The sequence below is a fragment of the Gracilinanus agilis genome, chromosome 6 (assembly GCF_016433145.1).
Source record: "Gracilinanus agilis isolate LMUSP501 chromosome 6, AgileGrace, whole genome shotgun sequence".
Classification (NCBI taxonomy): domain Eukaryota; kingdom Metazoa; phylum Chordata; class Mammalia; order Didelphimorphia; family Didelphidae; genus Gracilinanus; species Gracilinanus agilis.
This window is the reverse complement of record NC_058135.1, coordinates 19,321,728-19,341,904: the sequence shown is the minus strand read 5'-3', so window position 1 is coordinate 19,341,904 and position 20,177 is coordinate 19,321,728. Positions and strand designations below refer to the sequence as shown.

Sequence of the window (20,177 nt, the reverse complement as noted above, 5' to 3'; positions counted from 1 at the left end):
TATTATGATTGTTTGCTGGACACTGGGGCTTCAAGATCAGTACTGGTGAGCAAGTCAGATGTAAACTGTAATTCTATTGGCTCTCTAAACATAGTAGGGGTATCAGGAACACCTCAAAAGGTCCCAAAACTTTCTCCTCGTATGGTAAGTCTTGGACCTTTATCAATTGAACACTCCTTTCTTTTAATGCCTGGATCCCCCACAAACTTACTGGGAAGGGATCTATTATGTAAACTTAAAGCCACAATAAATTGCAATCCAGATGGTTCTATGTCACTGGAATTGCCAGAGGACTCTTTAACCTTGCTCCCTGTCCTCTCAGAAGGGCAGGAAGTAAAGGAGCCTCCCACTTTTGAAATCCCAGATGATATCCCGGAGTCTCTATGGGCCACATCTTCTACTGATGTAGGCCTACTTAAATCAGCTATTCTTGTTCAAATTAGAACAAGAGGAGGGCCAGCTCCCTCCATTCCTCAGTACCCCTTATCAAAAGAAGCCATTGAGGGAATTACCCCAGTGATAAATTCACTAATTGAGCAAGGAATAATAATCCCATGCAAGTCAGAATATAAATAATACACCTATTCTACCTGTTAAGAAGCCAAAATTAGGCCCAGATGGAAAACCCCAATATCGATTTGTTCAAGATTTAAGGGCCATAAACAATCATGTTATAAAGAGACACCATGTGGTTTCAAACCCAAACACAATCTTTTCTTCTATTCCCAATACAGTCACTTACTTTACAGTCGTGGACCTGTGCTCAGCCTTTTTCTCAATTCCTATTCATGAGAATTCCAGACATATATTTGCCTTTACCTTGAATATTTCTTAGTGGTCCTGGGGGCGTCTTCCCCAGGGATATTGTGAGAGCTCATCTATTTTTGCACAGATTTTGAACCAAGATACAGATAATATAACATTTAAAAATAGTAAATTGATTAAATATGTGGATGACTTGCTCCTGGCTTCACCAGATGCTAAAACATGCCAAGAAGATAGTAAACATCTTCTTTTAGAATTACATAAAGGAGGACATAAGATATCAAATGGAAAAGTTCAGTGGTGTCTCCCCAGAGTAGAATATTTGGGGTTCATCTTGACAGCTGGTGCCTGCTATATATCCCCTAAGCGCATTGAAAATATTCAAAAATTGAGTGATCCTACCACTAAAAACACTTAAGAGCAGTCTTAGGAGCAACAGGTTTTTGCAGACAGTGGAACCCTTGCTATGGGGAAATTACTAAACCCCTTATAGCACTAACAAAAGATTCGGTCCCTGAACCACTTAAATTGGAGCCAGAGCACAAGTTAGCTCTATCGAATTTAAAACAAGCTATCCTGTCTGCTCCTGCTCTAGGCATCCCAGATTATAACAAGCCGTTTACTTTATATGTACATGAGCGTAGAGGGGTAGCTTCAGGTGTTTTAAACCAAACTTTGGGACCTTACCAGCATCCAATTGTTTATTATTCAGCCCAGCTGGACCCTATAGCTGCAGGTGCACCACCATGTCTTAGAGGCGTAGCTGCCACAGCTCTGTTCGTGACAAAAACTGTTGATCTAGTATTGGGATGCCCATTAACAATTATATGCCCACATGAAGTGGAAGCATTACTGCTAAGACATAGAACACAGGCATTTTCTGATCAGAGAATTACAAGGTATGAAATAACCTTGCAAAATAATGAAAATATTACTTTAAAACATTGTACAACTTTTAATCCTGTCACCTTGCTTCCTGATTTACCAGTTTCAGAAGAACCTTTACATAATTGTGAAACACTAGTGTCCAATGGCTGAAAAGCCTCGAGACAATCTCCTGGACACTCCTTTAGAGAATCCTGATCTAGTTTTATTTACTGATGGTTCTTCCTTTATGAGGGATGGCATATGCTACACTGGAGCTGCTATAGTCACAGAATTTAACACCTTATGGTCAGCTTCACTGCCCTCAAATCTAAGTGCTCAAGCCGCAGAACTCATAGCCCTAAAACATGCATGTATAATTGCCAAAGATAGAAGGGCAACAATTTATACGGATTCTCAATATGCATTTGGAATATGTCATGCAGTGGGTATGTTATGGCTCCAGAGAGGATTTTTAACCTGAACTTGAAAATCTATAGCTAATGCAAAAATTATTAATGAAGTTCTTTCTGCTCTCCAACTACCCAAAGTCCTAGCTGTAGTTCATTGCTCTGCCCATACAGGTGGCACTGATCCTGTCTCTAGGGGAAATGACCAGGCAGATACTGCTGCAAAGCTAGCAGCTATAGAAGGGCCTGAATTAATTTTAACATTAACAACCACTGATGACTTAAATTTATCACTTTCCTATGATGAGAAGGAAGTAACAAAATGGAAGCAGAAATTTAAAGCTAAACAGATAAATGGAGTATGGGTGTCCTCTAAAGGAAAAGCCCTGCTCCCTAAACACTTTTATCGCCAAATTTGCCAATCTATTCATAAAAATGATCATTTTGGTACCCAGGGCATCATGGACTCTGTTAAGAGAGTATGGATAGCTCCTGGCATAACCACTATAGCCTCTAAAGTGTGTGCAGCTTGCCATACCTGCCAAGCATATAACCAACATGCCTTTCATGGCAAGGCTTTTGGTGGGCGTCCATTGGCTTACACACCTTTAGAGCACCTACAAATTGATTTCATAACAATGCCAAAGGCTGGACAATATAAATTCTGTCTAGTCATAGTGGATCAACTGACTAAGTGGCCGGAAGCATTTCCTACTCCCTGAGCCACAACGGCCTTTGTTGCCAAGGTGCTTTTAAAAGAAATCATTCCTCGTTTTGGTCTGCCTGCACGTATTGACTCAGACAGGGGGAGTCACTTTACTGATTCAGTTTTATCTGAAATATATTCCTGTTTGGGGATAAATCCCAAATTCCATGTACCATATCACCCCCAGAGCTCAGGCCAAGTTGAACGGATGAACAGAGAACTTAAAACTATGATTGGCAAATTATGTACTGAGACACATCTAAAATGGCCTGAAATTCTCCCTCTAGCTCTATTTTATCTTAGAAGCAGGCCTAGGGGAGATCTACACATCCCACCATATGAGATGCTTTTTGGACATCCTCCTATAGAGGCTAAGCCTTTTTCTCCTGCATATACATCACTATTAGGAGAAGATACTTCTATTGCTTCCTATATATAGGAATTGCAACACAAACTGCATAAACTCCATGAATCTGGAACTGCAGTACAAGCAGGACCAATAGACTTTTCACTTCATGACCTGAACCCAGGAGACAAGGTGTATATAAAGAATTTCCAGTGCACTGGGGAAACTCAGCCTTCATGGGATGGCCCATTTGAAATTTTATTAAATACCCCAACAGCTATAAAAATTGGAGAAAAGGACTCTTGGATTCATTGCTCACATGTAAAGAGGACATTTTCTATTGAACCTGATTGACTGTTTCCTGTTACCTGCATTGGAGCTAACAGTTCATAGACTTATGGATGCTAATTTTGGAATCATTGGTTGTTCTTGATTCTTTCCCTGATTCTATTTTAATTTTCTTATTGATTTTCCTAATATCTTTTAATAGAATAATTGATTTTTTTTGTCTTTTTTTCTCATTTCTTGTACTTAAGTACATATAATCACTTAATTTTTTTTCATTATTTTTTGCAATGCTATAATTTTAATATATATATATATATAAATGTATGTATATATATATATATATATTTGCTGTAATATTACTGCTTACTCACAAGGTTTAGACTTTGGGAACCTGCCATATATTGTTAAATGTTATGGGACTGTGATTAATGCTTCTGTCTGATTCCAGGAGAAGGGAACACAAGAGCCGTTAATAGTGCTAAGAGATATAAGGATAAAAAATGATAAAGGCTGGTATAAATATATAAATTAGTATTTTAATTAAAGCCATGCTGATAGATAAAGTTATTAGACCACGCGCTTGTAAGATTTCAAAACCGCCGCCCTCGCCATTATTGTCTCCTGTCTCCTCCTGAGTCTGCTGGCCAAGAGACCACTCCCTCCTAACCCAGGAGATTTAAACTGTTCTGTGTGGAGACGTAGGCGTTTCCAAGCCCAAAGAACCGGAAACGGAAATCCATTGGACCACGGGAAATGTAGTTTGACAATTTCCCCGTGTCCATAGAAAATATATATACTTTTAGATAGCATTTCCCAAATTTCAATTTTTACAGAAAGCACAAGGTCATGGAGACCGACCGACCGATCCAATGGGATTGATGAGAACATCTACACAGTGCCAAGGAGCACAAGGTCAAAGAGATCATGCAAATACAGGTGGGATTGAGGTACTTCCACGCCAACACTAAGGACTTGAACTTAGTGTAAGAATCGAAGTTGCGATGCTTAACATATGTTAAGACGTAGGACTCTCCGAACGACACTGCCAGTCAGGTACCGCAGGTTGGCTATCATCTGGCTCACCCATATATTCCTAAGAATGAAGGGAATGACAGACACTTCCCTTGCATATAAATCTGGTCCTTCTTTTTTCTCTCTTATAGAATGGCAACTTCCTGTAATCTTAGCTGCAAATGGGTAAGTGCAGTATTACTGCATTGTGTCCTACAGACTAGTAGGATGGAAATTATATTAATTGGACCCTAATACAAGGGCCTGTTATAAAATTATTTTGTTTCTTCAAAAATTTTATATACATAGCTTTTGATATTTTGATTTTGATTTTAATGTTTTCTTTTTCCAAAGTTTCAATTTTCTTCTATTTGACTTTTATATACTTTGGTTTTTTTTTTCTTTTGAATTTACATAAACTACCTTAAACCCGATCCTGACTTGGGTCTATTTTAATTACGGAATCAATCTGAATTGTTGATTCCTGGGGGCCACACTTTAATTATATATCTATAAATACCTAAAATCTCCCTCTTATATCTCCAAGGGATACTTTTATTTCTGCCAGGAAAGGAAGCAGGAAATTGGAGCCAGAGGCCACTCTGCTCTCCTCAGAAAGAGAAGGTGCCAATTTAGACTTATACACATCTGCTCTCTAAAACAGTGTTTGTTTAGGTGGATATGATCAAGTTTGAACTAACTTCTGATCATTTTGTCATTTTGAAGAGGAAAGAGGACCCTGAACTCTAAATCAAAGGATTGATCCTGTTGCCACCAAATATCATTTCCTTAATGATTACACATAGAGAGTAGCCCACTTATCCAAATCATAGCAAAAGAGAAATCAGAGAAGATATATGTAGGAAAATATATGCCAGACAATAATACAGAGTAAAGTAGTTTTCCCACTGGGAACAAGATAATTCAACTTAACTGAGGAAATGTTCTGGGTCTCCTCCATAGAGAAAAGTCCCCAAAGTATCTAGAGTAGCAAGCTGAGAATATGAATAGGATTGCATTCTAAATGACAAGAAGTTGAAAATCTTTTATCTATGTCAAAGGGTTACTTCACCACCATTACCCTACCCACAGTATTCTTTTTCTTCATAACCTATAGAACTTACAAATTTCCCATCGCTACCCCCCAGCAATGATTTGCTGTCTGTATTTCCTTGCTTAGAGTAGAGAAAAGCACAAAATCAATTCTACCTAAGGAAGCATACATCTGTCTGCTCTGATGTGAATTCTAGAGGAGCAAGAGAAGAAGGTCAAGAGCTTAGCTGGGAAAGAAGGAGAGGCAAAGGAATCCCATAATTTGGAAAACCAAATTGTTCATGAGCACACACATACAATACACTTTTTTATATTCACCCCTAATGACCTTTAAATTTTTTAAATTAAAATGTATTTTTTCAGTCAATGAAAATCAACCTTCTCTCCATCCCACCTCCTCCCACATTGAGAAAGAAAGAAAAGCCATTATAAATATCTATATTCAAGCAAACTATATTTCCATATTGATCCTATCCATATATGTATATATCACATATAAGGGCATGTGTGTATACATACACACATTTTCATTCATGTCTCAATCTGCATTCTAAATCTATTACCTTTCTATTAGGAGGTGGGTAAATGGTTTCATCATGACTTCTCTAGAATCCTAGTTGGCTATGGTGTTGATCTAAATTCCTACTTCTTCAAAAATAAATATTTCTCTTTCCTACATTATGATTTTTTGTTTTATTTTTATAAATTGATATCCTAATTCTGATCACTCTGAATCACTTCATACAAGCCTTCTCAAGTTTCTCTCATAACTATTGTCTTCATAATTTTTTTACAATACAATAGAATCGTATCCCAGGCATATATCATACTTTGTTCAGTCATTCCACAAGTGAAGAATAATCCCTCAGTTTCCAATTCTTCGCACTGCAAAAAAGCTGCTATGAATATATTTTTTTTAAATTTTTAAACCCTTAACTTCTGTGTATTGACTTACAGATGGAAGATTGGTAAGGGTAGGCAATGGGGGTCAAGTGACTTGCCCAGGGTCACACAGCTGGGAAGTGGCTGAGGCCGGGTTTGAACCTAGCACCTCCCGTCTCTAGGCCTGATTCAATCCACTGAGCTACCCAGCTGCCCCCTGCTCTGAATATTTTTAACAAAAAGGTCTTAGCTGAATATTCTAACACAGGTGTTCTTAATTTGGGTTTCATAAGTTTAGAGTTTTTTAGATATTTTGATAATTGCATTTTAGTATAATTGGTTTCCTTTATAATATCCTATGTATTTGATTTTATGCATTTAAAGATGTTAAACTCCCTAATGCAAATATCAATAATATGAAAATTGGCCTTGATCATGTAAAACTTTTACACATGTAAAACCCAGTGGAATTGTGTGTGGGCTATGGGAGAGGGTGGGAAGAGAGGAGGGATAGAACACGAATCCTATAACCATGAAGAAATGTTATAAATTAATGAATTAAAAGAATTTTAAAAATAAAGACATTAGGGGGCAGCTGGGTAGCTCAGTGGAGTGAGAGCCAGGCCTAGAGACGGGAGGTCCTAGGTTCAAACCCGGCCTCAGCCACTTCCCAGCTGTGTGACCCTGGGCAAGTCACTTGACCCCCATTGCCCACCCTTACCAATCTTCCACCTATGAGACAATACACCGAAGTACAAGGGTTTAAAAAAAAATAATATATATATATATATATACATATATATATATATATATATATAAAATAAAGACATTAAACTGAGAAGTGGCCCATAGGCTTGACCAGACTTCCAAAGGGAATCCATGATCTACAAAAAAGGTGAAGAATTTCTGTTTAAACATATATGATAGTTTTAATTCTAAGTCTACCACCCACTGAGTTATATACATCTTCCAAGTTACAACTTCTGTAACTTCTTCAGGTTGAGCTGGGACTTTGTGCTGGCTCCAGTTGAATCTTTGGAAAAAATCAATGGGCTTCATGCAGAGGGTGGAGAGTGGTTGCAGGCAGGCTGGCAATGGATAATACCATCTGAAATCTAATAGAGTGTAACCTAGAAGAAACAAAATTAGTGAGGATATTTAGAAGACAGGAACCAAAAAAATCAAGAGGAAGAATATTATCAATGGAAGAGTCAGATGGAGACCCAAGATGGAAAATAAGCAGGAGCTCCATGGGGACCCGAAGTTTGCAGATATCTGTTCCCTTGGCACTGTCTTGACTTGTAGTGGGTGTTCACAAGATGATGAGGATCCCTTGAGAACTTGCAGGAAAATCTTGACAATGTAATTAGATTTGCCCCACCCTTCCTGGTAAACAGACAAATTAGTGAACCTCTGACCTTCCTTTTTGAGGAGGGAGAGGTGAAAAATCAAGCCAGGGAAGGTACATTTGGGTCTAATTTTGGTATCATTATCCTGATCTTAAGTCCCCTGTCCTAATACAGAAGAAATCAGTATGCAGATACGGTAATACAGAAAGCAAAGATGAAACAATAGCAATTAACATTAACATCAGGCTTCTTTGCATTTTATTAGCTTATCCCCAATATCAACAAAACTTCATCTCAGATCTCACATTTCCCATGTAGTTATTTAAGTTCCCCAAACCATCTTTTCTCTGACAGTCAGGGATAGGTTTTCTTTTTAACAGATTTGCTTCTTTGGTTCCATATTACTTGTAAAGATTCTTTAGATGTTCCTGCTAAAACCTTTTACAAAGCAAATCTCCATCAGATTAGTATAACTTTCTTGAACACATAAGTTACAACATTCTTGTAGATAGATTTCTTCACCCCAGGTTCAGTGGATTACACAAATGAATTAACTTATAAGAGATTAATTGTACTCCAATTGAAGCAAAAACTTGGGGTGGGGTACAGATATTAATTAGGTAAGTAGTAGAACATATTTGATTACTGTGCTATATGTCAAATTTCAGGGGCTTTGATTACAAATTCACTTGGTTGTTTGGGATATGGAATGACATATTAGGCTGAAAACAGTCACATCTTAAAATTTGGCTAAGGCTCGTATTTTCCATTGGCCACTTGCTTTGATTATAGAAATTTGCTACAAAAGGAAAAAGCAGGGAAAAGATTATAACACTTTGACTTGAGGTAAGAGTCAGAGTTATTAATTAGTCATGTAGTAACAAATTGCACTTCACAGCCAGACTCAGGAATAATCAGGTAGGATTCATATTAGTTGGAAGGGATACCATCTCAGCTATGCTGAAATTGTCCCCTCAACTTTTCCAGATAAGGACCTCCATCTGTGACAGGTCAGGATCACACTCCATCCGAGTACCTTGTGACTTTTCTCTTGAATGGTGGATTACCAACATACTTATCAATGATTGATTGGATGACTATACCTGAATTTAAAACTCAAAATAATATTAGTTGCAACCCCAAAAGCTTTTGCCTCAAATGGAAAATCTTAGCAATTACAGCCTAGAACTGAAAAATTTCCAGGATTCACATGCACAATGAAGAGATATGGTTTCACAGCTTTTGTTTTATTCTCTTCTCTTTTTCTTAAGTTTTAACTCATCCTGGTATAAAGACTAATTATTAGAAATCATTGATGTATTATAAACAGACTCGTACATTCTCAGTGACCCAATTCCATTGTTTAGAAATTCCATAACCTGAACAAGCTTTTTGTTTTGCAGAGCTAGTGACTATTCACACAGATCAAAAGTTATAGCTAAAGGAAAATGTGCAAGGTTTGTTGTATTTTCAGCTTTTCCACACAATGCTTACCAATTTTACTTTCCAATATTTTTCCAGTCCTTTCTGAGTCTCACCACTCAACAATGGGCCTAACTGATAGGATTTTTTTTTTTCATAACACTACAATGTTTAAAATATCTGGGAATTCTTTCCAATTCATATACCTTCTCCCCTTTACATTGAGTCATAAAAAGGGTTAACAATTTTGCAGGGAGTTAAATTTCCACTAAAATTACCTTGATTAATGATGGCTTCAACTCCCAATTGCTTCTGTACTGAGAGATGAGGAAAATAGTTATTTGGTTTCTCTTAAACCATTGAAAATAGCTTAAATTTATTAGCTTCAAAACATTCACACCTTTTATCTTTAAATCCTTTGCTTAAAGTTGATTATGTTGCATCCAGCAAAACATTAGAAAAATGTGGGGTTTTAACCTGTGAAGGGAACACAAATAGGGAAAAGTGAGAGAGAAAGTAGAAATGCAAAGAAATACACAGAGATAGGTGTTGGAAGTAGCCTGAAGCCTCTTCAAACAGGAGTTGGAGGTATTACGATAAAATAATAAAGGCTGAGTTAATAATATAAATTAGTATTTTAATTAAAGCCATGCTGATAGATAAAGTCATTAGACCACACGCTTGTAAGAATTCAAAACTGCCGCCTAGCCATAATTACCTCCTCTCTCCTCCTGCGCCCAGTAGCTAAAGAGGAGCTAAAGAGCTAAAAAAGAAAAAGAGGCTTTACTTTTGGATTTCCTCTCATTTTAAACTGTTCTCTGCGTGGTGACGCAGATGTCCCCACGCCCAAAGAACCAGAACCGGAAACCCGTTGGACCACGGGAAATGTAGTTTGATAGTTCCCACGTGTCCATAGAAAATATATATACTTTTAGATGGCATCTCCCAAATTTCACTTTTACAGAGGCTTGTCTATTTATTTGCCCATCAACCAATTAATTAGGTTAGGAGCAGATCTTGATAAGAATTATGATTGAAAGTTACAATTTCTGTTTCCACAGATAATACAAAAACTGTTGATGAAAGACATTTCTTCCTCTAACTTCCAAGATTCTAAAAATATGTTACAATAGGCATATATGATTTCCTGGAAAGTATAACGTAGCATGGGCTTCACAGAGCTTCCTCTGCAATGTATTTTATCTACAGGGACCCTTTCTTGGCTTGACAGTTGTATGCTTATGCTTAACGAGAACTTGCTATGTGGCTTTTGGAAAGCTGAGAGATAACGAATCTGTTTACTCTGAAGATTTTCGGGAGCTGGGAGGATGTGCTGCTGCTTCTTTTTTTTTTTTTTTTTTTTAACCCTTAACTTCTGTGTATTGGCTCTTAGGTGGAAGAGTGGTAAGGGTGGGCAATGGGGGTCAAGTGACTTGCCCAGGGTCACACAGCTGGGAAGTGTCTGAGGCCAGATTTGAACCTAGGAATTCTAGGCCTGACTCTCAATCCATTGAGCTACCCAGCTGCCCCAAGGAAGTGCTTCTTTTGAGAAAGACAAATTAAGCTTGTTTCCTGCCTAGTGCATTCTTACTTGTTAATCTAAATCAATTTAATTATAAAAAGTTTCAGTACTCATCCATTTTGTGAATTTTAACAAAGCCTAACAAGAAAACTACCTGTCCCTAGACTATTGTCTCTTAGGGTCAGCTTTGACTATATTTTTAATTTCAAGATTTGTCAGTTCTGAACTCTCCAGATTACAGATTTTTTCCTTAGCTTTTAACATTCCTACTTGCTTCACAATCCAAATAAACTTCACTCTGATAGATGTTCCATCTTAAATTTACAATTTCAAAAGTTTCCCCTTTTTAATGCTAGTAGCTTAGTATGTAAATTATATAAAGGAGCTTGTGAATACTTTTCCTTGACTGAAAAATCTTAGTTCTTAATTGCTTCTTACACACGTTTTGGTTGTTTGCTGATCTCAGAACAAACTTCACTCTCTGCTTGATGCTAGATTTATGGTTTTAACCAGTAGGTTAATTATTTTGCTAGGGAAAACTCAGAATGTCCCAATTTGTGAACAGGAACTGGCTAGATAAAAATACACACAGTATATACTGAATTCTGATGTCATATTCAGAACTTAAAAATTTTCTAAGTTTAGCACAATGAAGAATAAAGATGTTACTTCCAAAACAACATATACACACACTTTCTAAAATGTGTCTATCTCAGTAAGTCACTTCCCCTTCTGCTGAGCCAGATCCCAAATTCTCCACTTTTCCTCCAGTGGAAAACAATTAGACAGCTTGATGTCAATGTCACTCCAGGTAAGATCAAACTGCAGGATGATTGCTTTAAACCTGTCAATGAAATGAATAAGATCTTCATGATACCTGACTAATTTCTCTTTGATCTATGCCAAATCTAGCATGGAAAAAGGGACATGAATTCACACCTTTCTGTTCCCCATAGCCATTTCCCTCAGGGGATCAGATGCAACAGTGCATAAGACAAACTGCTCCTGGTATGGAATGGACTGGGAGGAGGAAGAGGAGGAAGAGGAAGAGGAGGTGGCAGGGGAGATAATATAAGACAGGTAAAGGGGGGGAGCAGAGCCTGCAGAAGTAGGAAGAGGATTCTTCTCCTGAAGTGAGGTTTCTGCCAGAGTAGAGAGAGAGAGAGAGAGAGATCAGAGGAAGCAGAGGAGACAGATGAGACGGGACAGAGCCACTTTATAGGGTGAAGAAAGAGACAGTGTCAGAAGGTGTATGGATGATTTGAGATAAGAAGGGGAGAAGAGAGAGCTCTTGGCTACTGGCCTGAAGTTTTTCAGTAAAATATAAAGGTTCTTAGATGAGAAGGCAGAGCTATGAGAGGTTAGGAGAAGGATGAAAAGATTTGGGAGAACTGCTGTGATGAGTGGGATAGTGAGTTAATTAGTTAGGAGCCCTGTTAATGGTTATGTAACATAAATTTGTAGTGGACCTAGTCTCCACAATCTCATTATTTTCTCCAGCTTCATTCAGCAGCACAGGTGTAGGAGTTAAGGCAGTAGATGGTGTAAGAGTAAACCTTAGAAGGGTAAGATTCACAAGGGGGCGAGGTACAAAAGAGGAGAAATGTTGAACTGTTGAAGAAAAGAGAAAGAGTTGAACTGTTCATCAAGGCATCAAGATGGGGAAAAGAGGTAGCTAGTATAATAATGATGGTCTGGGAAAGAACTAAGGAACAGAGGGACTAGAGGTCATGATGTGGATGAAGAATAGGATATGAGTTTCAAGGCAGAGAGAGGTAATCGGATAAGGAAATTTCAGATTTCATTAACATGGAAACAGATAGCACAGTGGATAGAGTGCCAGGCCTGGAATTGGGAGGACCTCAGTTCAAATCTTACCTTAGATACTTCCTAGCTGTGTGACCCTAGGAGAGTCACTTAAACCCAATTGCCTAAACTTGACACTCTTCTGTCTTAGACACACACACACACACACACACACACACACACACACACACACACACACACTCATACAGAGATACCTTTCCCTGTTCCATAATACTGCATACAGAATTTGTACGGATCTCCATCATTAAATAAATATTAGTCACCTGAAATAAGATAATATTTATTATAGTAATGTGGAAACTTCATTTAGTTAATTATTAGCAAATTGAGATACACCCCTTTATTACTCATTTTAAACTTATCTTCAAATACAAAGGATAATTCGGTTATAAACATAATCATGAAAAAGAGCATGTTACAATATTTGTTTGTTTTAAACTCTTACCTTCTGCTTAGAATCAATACTGTGTATTGGTTCTAAGGCAGAAGAGCAGTAAGGGCTAGGCAATGACTTGCCCAGAGTCATACAACTAGGAAGTGTTTGAGGTTAGATTTGAACCTAGGACCTCCTGTCTCTAGGTCTGGCTCTCAAGCTACTGAGCCGAGCTGAGCAGCCCAGCATAGCACCAAGGAGAGATTTGTGAGGCATTTGAAGAGACTTCCTCTAGAACAGTGATTCCCAAAGTGGGCGCCACCGCCCCCTGGTGGGTGCTGCAGTGATCCAGGAGAGCGGTGATGGCCACAGGTGCATTTATTTTTCCTATTAATTGCTATTAAAATTAAAAAAAATTATTTCCAGGGGGCTAAGTGATATTTTTTCTAGAAAGGAGGTGGTAGGCCAAAAAAGTTTGGGAACCCCTGCTCTAGAATGTCATCAGTTGTGGATATAGTACGTCTCTTTTTAAGTACATTAATTCTCTTTTATGAACAGTATAATATGGGTAGAAAGGCCATTCGCAGATAGTTTCTGCCTGCTTCCTGGTAACTTTATGAGTGTTTCAACACATTTCAGATCCTTTCAGCTATACACAGTTGGCAGATTTCTCAATCTTATTTATATTGTAACAGTATACCTTCATCAACTATTATAGCTAGTAAGATTCCCATATCTATGTGTACTCTTCACCTTAACAACATCTTGGGTTGTTTTTTTTTTAAGTCAAGGAAATAGCTCTCTTATTTTTTAAATTGCAAGTTAAATGAGGTATAAATTCCAAACATGCCCCAAGCCTTTAAAAAAGCCTGGAATCTTGTAGAAACATTTCTACTATATAAGTTAACTTTTGGGGTGGGGGTGGGGATCATGAATCATGTAAGTATGGAAGAATATTCTAAATAAAAAAATTTTTAAAGGCAATAAATAAATAAATGTTTGGCAACCAAAAATATATATAAGGCTATGATGTAAAAGAAATGAGAGAGGTAAAAAAAAAAAATACACAATATTTAAAAAAAATTCCTAGCTATGTGACCCCGAGCAAGTCACTTAACCCCCATTGCCTAGCCTTTACTATATACTCTATATATATATACCATCTTGCCATAATATTGCCTGTGTGCAAAGGACTCATAAAATTCTCTAGACTCTTCATCCTTCTCTACCTCCCTGGCCCGCCCATTGTGTCCTAATCCCTTGGGAGGGGAGTCTCATAATTGCTTCAGCTCCTTATTCACAAGCAGCAATTTCCTTCAGTCAATCCTGGTCTGTTGAGAAGCTATTTACCAAAACCTGCTTCTGACCACAGAATTGTAAGTATTGTACAATACCAAATGTCTTCTGGAATTGCAAATTTTCTCTCTCTCCCTCTGTCTCTCTGTCTCTGTCTCTCTCTCTCTCTCTCCCTATTCAGACCTAAATGATTGAAGAAATCCAAGTATCACTGGAATTTATTTCTTGGCTTTTATTTTTAATTCTATTCCATTCACAAAAACGTTTTATTTGGTACCAATTTTTTCCTATGCAATTTTTGTTCCTACTAATTTGAGCTATTTGTGTTGAGTAATCTTGTTTGTTTCCAAAAGTTAACTTAGAATATCTAGCAGAAAACATCCGAGGAGAGCACGATGCTATTCCCAGTCTATTATCTACCAGAATCAACAGATGTCGCTTTTACTATGTCAAAACCTGGAGGGAATATTACTATTACTCATTTGTGGCATATAAGAAGGATGTTCCTCCTTTACAAAGCCATCGGCATTGTCTTCCTTATGGCATGGCATTGAGGTGCCCCTCAAGTTATTTAAGCATAAGTTGTAAGAAGTTAAACCAATCTGGGAAAGCTTCTTGTCTAGATCTGGCTACTTATTTATTTACTGTCAGTTGCCAAAGGAACCACTTAGCAGAACGATACAAAGTGCACATAGTAGTTACTCAATAAATATTTGTACCTCCCCCCCCCTCCCCTTAATTTCTACAAAAGGAATGACGACCCCACTCCAGACCCACGATATCAATCACTGATTTTCCTTTTAACTACAATTCAGAAGTTGATTCTCAAGTATGGAGGGGTTTAGGGTCTAACTTAGGTGATGCAGTGGCTAATGCGTACTTGGAGTCAAGAAGATCTGAGTTCAAATCCATCCTTGAACACTTGCTAGCTATGTGACTCTGTCTGCTTCAGCTTCCTCAACTGTAAAATGGGTTTAACAATAGCACCTAACCGTGACATTATTGCCCACGGCAGGAATCTTTCACTTACCTATCTACCCTTCCTGAGTGAAATCTTGCTCCTTTGTGAACTGACTCCATTCCACTTTGATGGTTCCCTTTCCTGAAGCCCCTTTTTCTCAGATTAGTGACAGGAAAATCAAAGATTATTGACAAATTCAAATATTTTCTTCCAGAGAGGAGAAGAGGCACTTTGCCTCGGGTTACCCAGTCAGTGAGTGGCGAAGCTCAAGTTCAGTTCCAGACTCTGACACCTAATCCTGCATTCTGTTGAGTCTAAGGGACTTTTTCACTGTTTATCCAGGCTCTTTGTTTCCTCTACTAGACTGCTCTTTGAAGGCAGAGATGATATCAATTTAATTGAACAGATTACTTCGGTGTGTGCTTGCTACTTACTGAGGATACGACATGGCCATAGAAAAGTAATTTTGGAGCATATACAAAATTGTGCCAAGTCATTTTAAGAGGGTAAGAGCCCTAACAACTGATCAGGAACAGCCTGGCCTATGAGCAGCTTTTCTGTGGAGGAAGCTAGGGATCGAGGGGAGGAGGAAACTGTACATCCTAAACTCTGAAAACAGCTTATGCAAAGGTGTAGTCACAGGCAAAGAAAAACTGTCCCCAGGGAACACCCAGGATAGTTTTCCTGGAAGGGAAAGTGAATAAATAAGAATATAAAGTGAGATAGACACCAATCTGATCATTGTAGGCTAGGCTAAAGGGTCTGGACTTTATCCGAGAGAGAATTGGGTACCACTAAGGATTATTGAGCCAAAAAATGACATGGCCTGGCCTGGGCTTTGGGAATATTCATCTGTCAGGTGTATGGAGAATGGATTGGAAAAGGAAAAGACTAAAAAGCAAGGAAACCAATTAGAAGACTATTACAATGCCCATACAAGAAGTGACAAGGACCAGGACTTAGATAGGAGCTATATGAATAAGTGAAGGGATGAACATTGTGGAAGATTGGCACGAAGACTGGAAGAGAGGAAAGAGTTCTGGATGACACCAACATTGTGAAGAGGAGATTAGAAGGATGTTGGTGTCTTGAGAGGGTTGATTTTTGAAGGAGGCAGAATATATGTAATGAGTTCTGTTTTAAACATGTTATCCAGTTTTTCAGTCATATTGGACTCTTCATGATCCCATTTAAGGGTTTTTAAAGCAAAGATACTGAAAGATTTGCTATTTCAGGGAAACTGAGACAAACAAAGTTAAGTGATTTGCCCAGGGTCACACAACTAGTATGTGCCTGAGGCCAGATTCGACCTCCGGAAGATGAGTATCCACTGTGCCACCTAGCTGAATTTGAGGTATATGTGGGACATCCAGGAAAAGACATCTCAAAGTCTCAATTAGTGAGACAGGAGAGAGAGATGAAAGAGAATTGCTAGATTTGGGAGTCATCTCTATGGAGGAGACAGCTAAGCCCATGGGGAAAAAAAGAGAAAAGGGTCCAGGAGAGAATCCTAAAGAAAACCCCCATAAAAGGATCAGACATGGGTGCCAATTCAGCAAAAGAAACTAAGGAAAAGTTTGACACATAAGAGAACCAGGAAACACAGCTGCTCACAAAAACCCAGGGTTTCTAGAAGAGATGATCAACAGCGTCAAACAATAACTTCTTGATCAAGAGAGGACAAGTAGGATTAAGATTTCAAAATGCCACTGGATTTAGCAAGTAAAATATCGTTAGTAACTTTGGAGAGAGTAGTTCTAGTTCAATGGAAATCAAAGTCAAATTGCTTAATAAATCCTTGTTGACTGCTCTAAAAAGTGATGAGTAATTCAAAGAAACATGAGAAAATATATCTTTTGGCTTTCTCAGACCATATATATGCACACACACACACACACACACACACACACACACACACACACACACACCTTTTCTTTCTGTCTTAGCAACTACTCCAAGATAGAAGGGTAAGGACTAGGCAAATAGGGTTAAGTGACTTACTCAGGGTCACATAGCTAGGAAATATCTGAGGCCAGATTTGAATTAGGACTTGCCAAGTCTAAGCCTGATCTATCCACTGTGCCACCTAGCTACTCCCAGCTTTTTTAAAGGCATTTGTTATTCATTGTAGGTGGTCTTTCCACAATTCTTGAATTTCTGTAGTAGTTTCAGTTTATATTTCTTTGGAGGTTTTTTCCTTTGTTTTTTTTCTTATAAGACCTGACATATTTCCATAGAAGACTTCCATAGAAGTTCAGAATATTAAACTAATTCAGTGATTCTCACAGCTAAGACGATCTGAGCAAAATTCATATTATGCAGAATATGGCATAGTTAGGAGGCAGCTGGGTGGCTCAGTGGCTTGAGAGCCAGGCCTAGAGATGGGAAGTCCTACGTTCAAATCTGGCCTCAGATACTTCCTAGCTGTGTGACCCTGGGCAAGTCACTTGACCCCCATTGCCCACCCTTACCACTCTTCTGCCTTGGAGCCAATACACAGTATTGACTCCAAGAAGGAAGGTAAGGGTTTAAAAAAAAAAAAAAAGAATATGTCATGGTTAATATCACTTTCCAAATGAAGAGGCATAACACAGTTATGCAGAAATCCTTTTCAAACAAACTAAAACATCCATTGAAAGCAGAAAGGAATGAATGAGGACTTGGGGGAGAAAGGAACTGGCAAAGATAGCTGTCAAACACTCCTCAAGGGCAAGGACTAGCTTTTGCCTCTTCTCGTATCCTCAACACTTAGTGGAATGACTGGTACAGAGTAGACACTTAATAAATGTTGATTGATTGATTGAGAGAAGGAGCAAAGAGAGGAAAAGAGAAGAGGGGAAGAAGAAGGAAATAAATAATAATTTATAAATAAAGAAATTATATTCTTTCCCTTTTTCTTCCAGATTCATTTGTCATCATAACTCCAAACCAACAAAGGAGGAGTGAAGTTAGGATCCTCACATCTTCCCAATCCCAGACAATTGAGCTTTTTATTCTTTTGCTTCCACAGCCTGTAAACCTGTGAACGCCTCCTTCTTTGAAAATGAACCCTGTTGTAAATCAGCCACAATTTGTGGCTACCACAGGCTATGGAACCAGAAGTGATTGGCAAACCGGAGTGTTTGACTGTTTCGATGACTGTGGAATTTGTAAGTGGGACTTCACTTTCTTCTGGATTTGAGTTGGTTTACAATGGAAATAACCAAAATAACAATGAATGCTTGTTTTTCCTCCCTTTCTTGCTTAAGGACATTTCAAGTTCTCTACAGAACAGTTTTCTGAAACCAATTAATCAATAAATAAGCAAGGCCTTCTTGATCTTACATAGTTGCTAATAGCAGTGATCCTCTTGTCCTATTTAATCTCTTCTCAAATGAGCCTCCAGCACTTCCTAGCTCTGTGACCCTGGAAAAGTCACTTAACCCTGATTACCTAACCCTTACCCTCTGACTTAGAGTGTTACTGAGACAGAAAGTGATTCCCGGGACCTTTGAAAAGAGTTTCAGTTACTTTGGTTATCTGGTTAGCTGGGAGCTGATACTCATAGAAGAAAAGAAATATATACTTCTACCTTTTTTGTGTCACAAATCCCTTTGGCAAGGCGGTGACACCTATGAACTCTTTTTTTAGAATAAAGTTTTTAAATGCATAAAATAAAATAAAAAGAACTACAAAGGAAATTGATCATGTTGAAACAGTTCATCAAAAAAATGTTTTAAAAAATAGTCCTCAAGTTATGAACCTTTGGTGTAAAGGTTTATTTTTAAGCTGCCCCTTTAACTTCATAGTATCCCCCAAATCACTTGTTCTCTTCTCTCCTTTCCACAATCATCTTTACTCCTTAGAGATGCCTCTCAAGTATCTATTTATTCTATTTTGGCCCTCTCTATTTCACCTCCTGAATACTTCTCTTCAATATTTTAAGGTCCCAAGGAGCCTCAGAAACTTCAAATCAGTCCTCTCTGACATCCCCGAGTCACTGATGTCTTAAATATAAGCCTAAAAGTCGTCAAAAAAGAAAAAAACTTTGGAAATGCTGAAATTTTGAGAACATAGGAAATAGTTATCTTAGAATTATGTTCCTTTTTTTCCCTAAAGGGTTCTTTTGTAAATGTTTTTGCATTCTTCATCTTTTCATTCTGTGCACTTAGAAGAAAGAGCCAGATGGCCAGTCGTATTCAGATGCTCGCTAGCACATTTTGGGTAGAATTTTTGGGTAGACAATTGGGTAGAAGCAAAGGGAGTAAAGCTGTAGTAGAGAAAATACAGAGTAATGTCTGCTTGTGGTTTCCTCCACGACTAGGCCTCTGTGGGATATTCTGTCCCCTTTGCCTCTCCTGCCAAATCGCCGCTGACATGAACGAATGCTGTTTGTGTGGAGCAAGTGTGGCCATGAGGACCCTCTACCGGACCAAATATGGCATCCCTGTGAGTAGTTTTTTGAATATTTGATGAAGTGGGCACTTGAATCCCGATGACTATTATGCATGTTAGAGGTGAATTTATGGGAGAATATGAGACTCCATTTTGTCCTATGCAGTCATTTTATTTCTTGCCTTTTGACACATATTGAATACCCCCTTCATCTCCCTTCCCCATTACAAAAGAAAACTCAAAGAATTTTGAATAGTTCCAGGAATTCACCCCCTTCTCTTGATCCAATCTAATAAGGATGTAGTAGAGTACCACTGCTGTATCACTGCCTTGACCACTATGAGCTATGCTGGGCAGGGTTACCCAAGACAGACCGGTCATAGGGAAGAGATCTGACCAAAGGTAAGCCCATGGAGAAGAAAATGGCAGGCCACTCCAACATCTTTGCCAAAAAAAAAAAAAAAAAACCCAAACCCATAGACCTTGGATTTGTGAAGAGTCCAACATTGAACAACAGCAGCAGGAGCTCAACAAGTGCTAATGAACTATTTTCTTTGGCCTGGTATAAAGACATATTCTTTCCTTAATGTAAACAATTTAAACATTTTACCTAAAACTAACATAAAGCATAAAACCTCTGTTGGGTCACATAGCTCAGGAAAAAAAGAAGATAGGTGGAGAAAGGGAGAGGGAGAGAGAGAGGGGGAGGAGGAGAGAGAGAGAGAGGG

General features: G+C 38.3%; 1 protein-coding gene across 1 annotated transcript in view; it reads left to right on the top strand.

Annotated features, from left to right (window-relative positions):
• The first annotated feature begins 18,118 nt into the window (after positions 1-18,118).
• The window catches only part of LOC123251841 (placenta-specific gene 8 protein-like), a 10,532-nt gene continuing 8,473 nt past the window's right edge, over positions 18,119-20,177 (top strand). Inside the window, exons 1-2 of the mRNA XM_044681166.1 lie at positions 18,119-18,224; positions 19,379-19,503. Coding sequence (XP_044537101.1) covers positions 18,119-18,224; positions 19,379-19,503 — 231 coding nt within the window. The remainder of the gene's footprint in view (positions 18,225-19,378; positions 19,504-20,177) is intronic.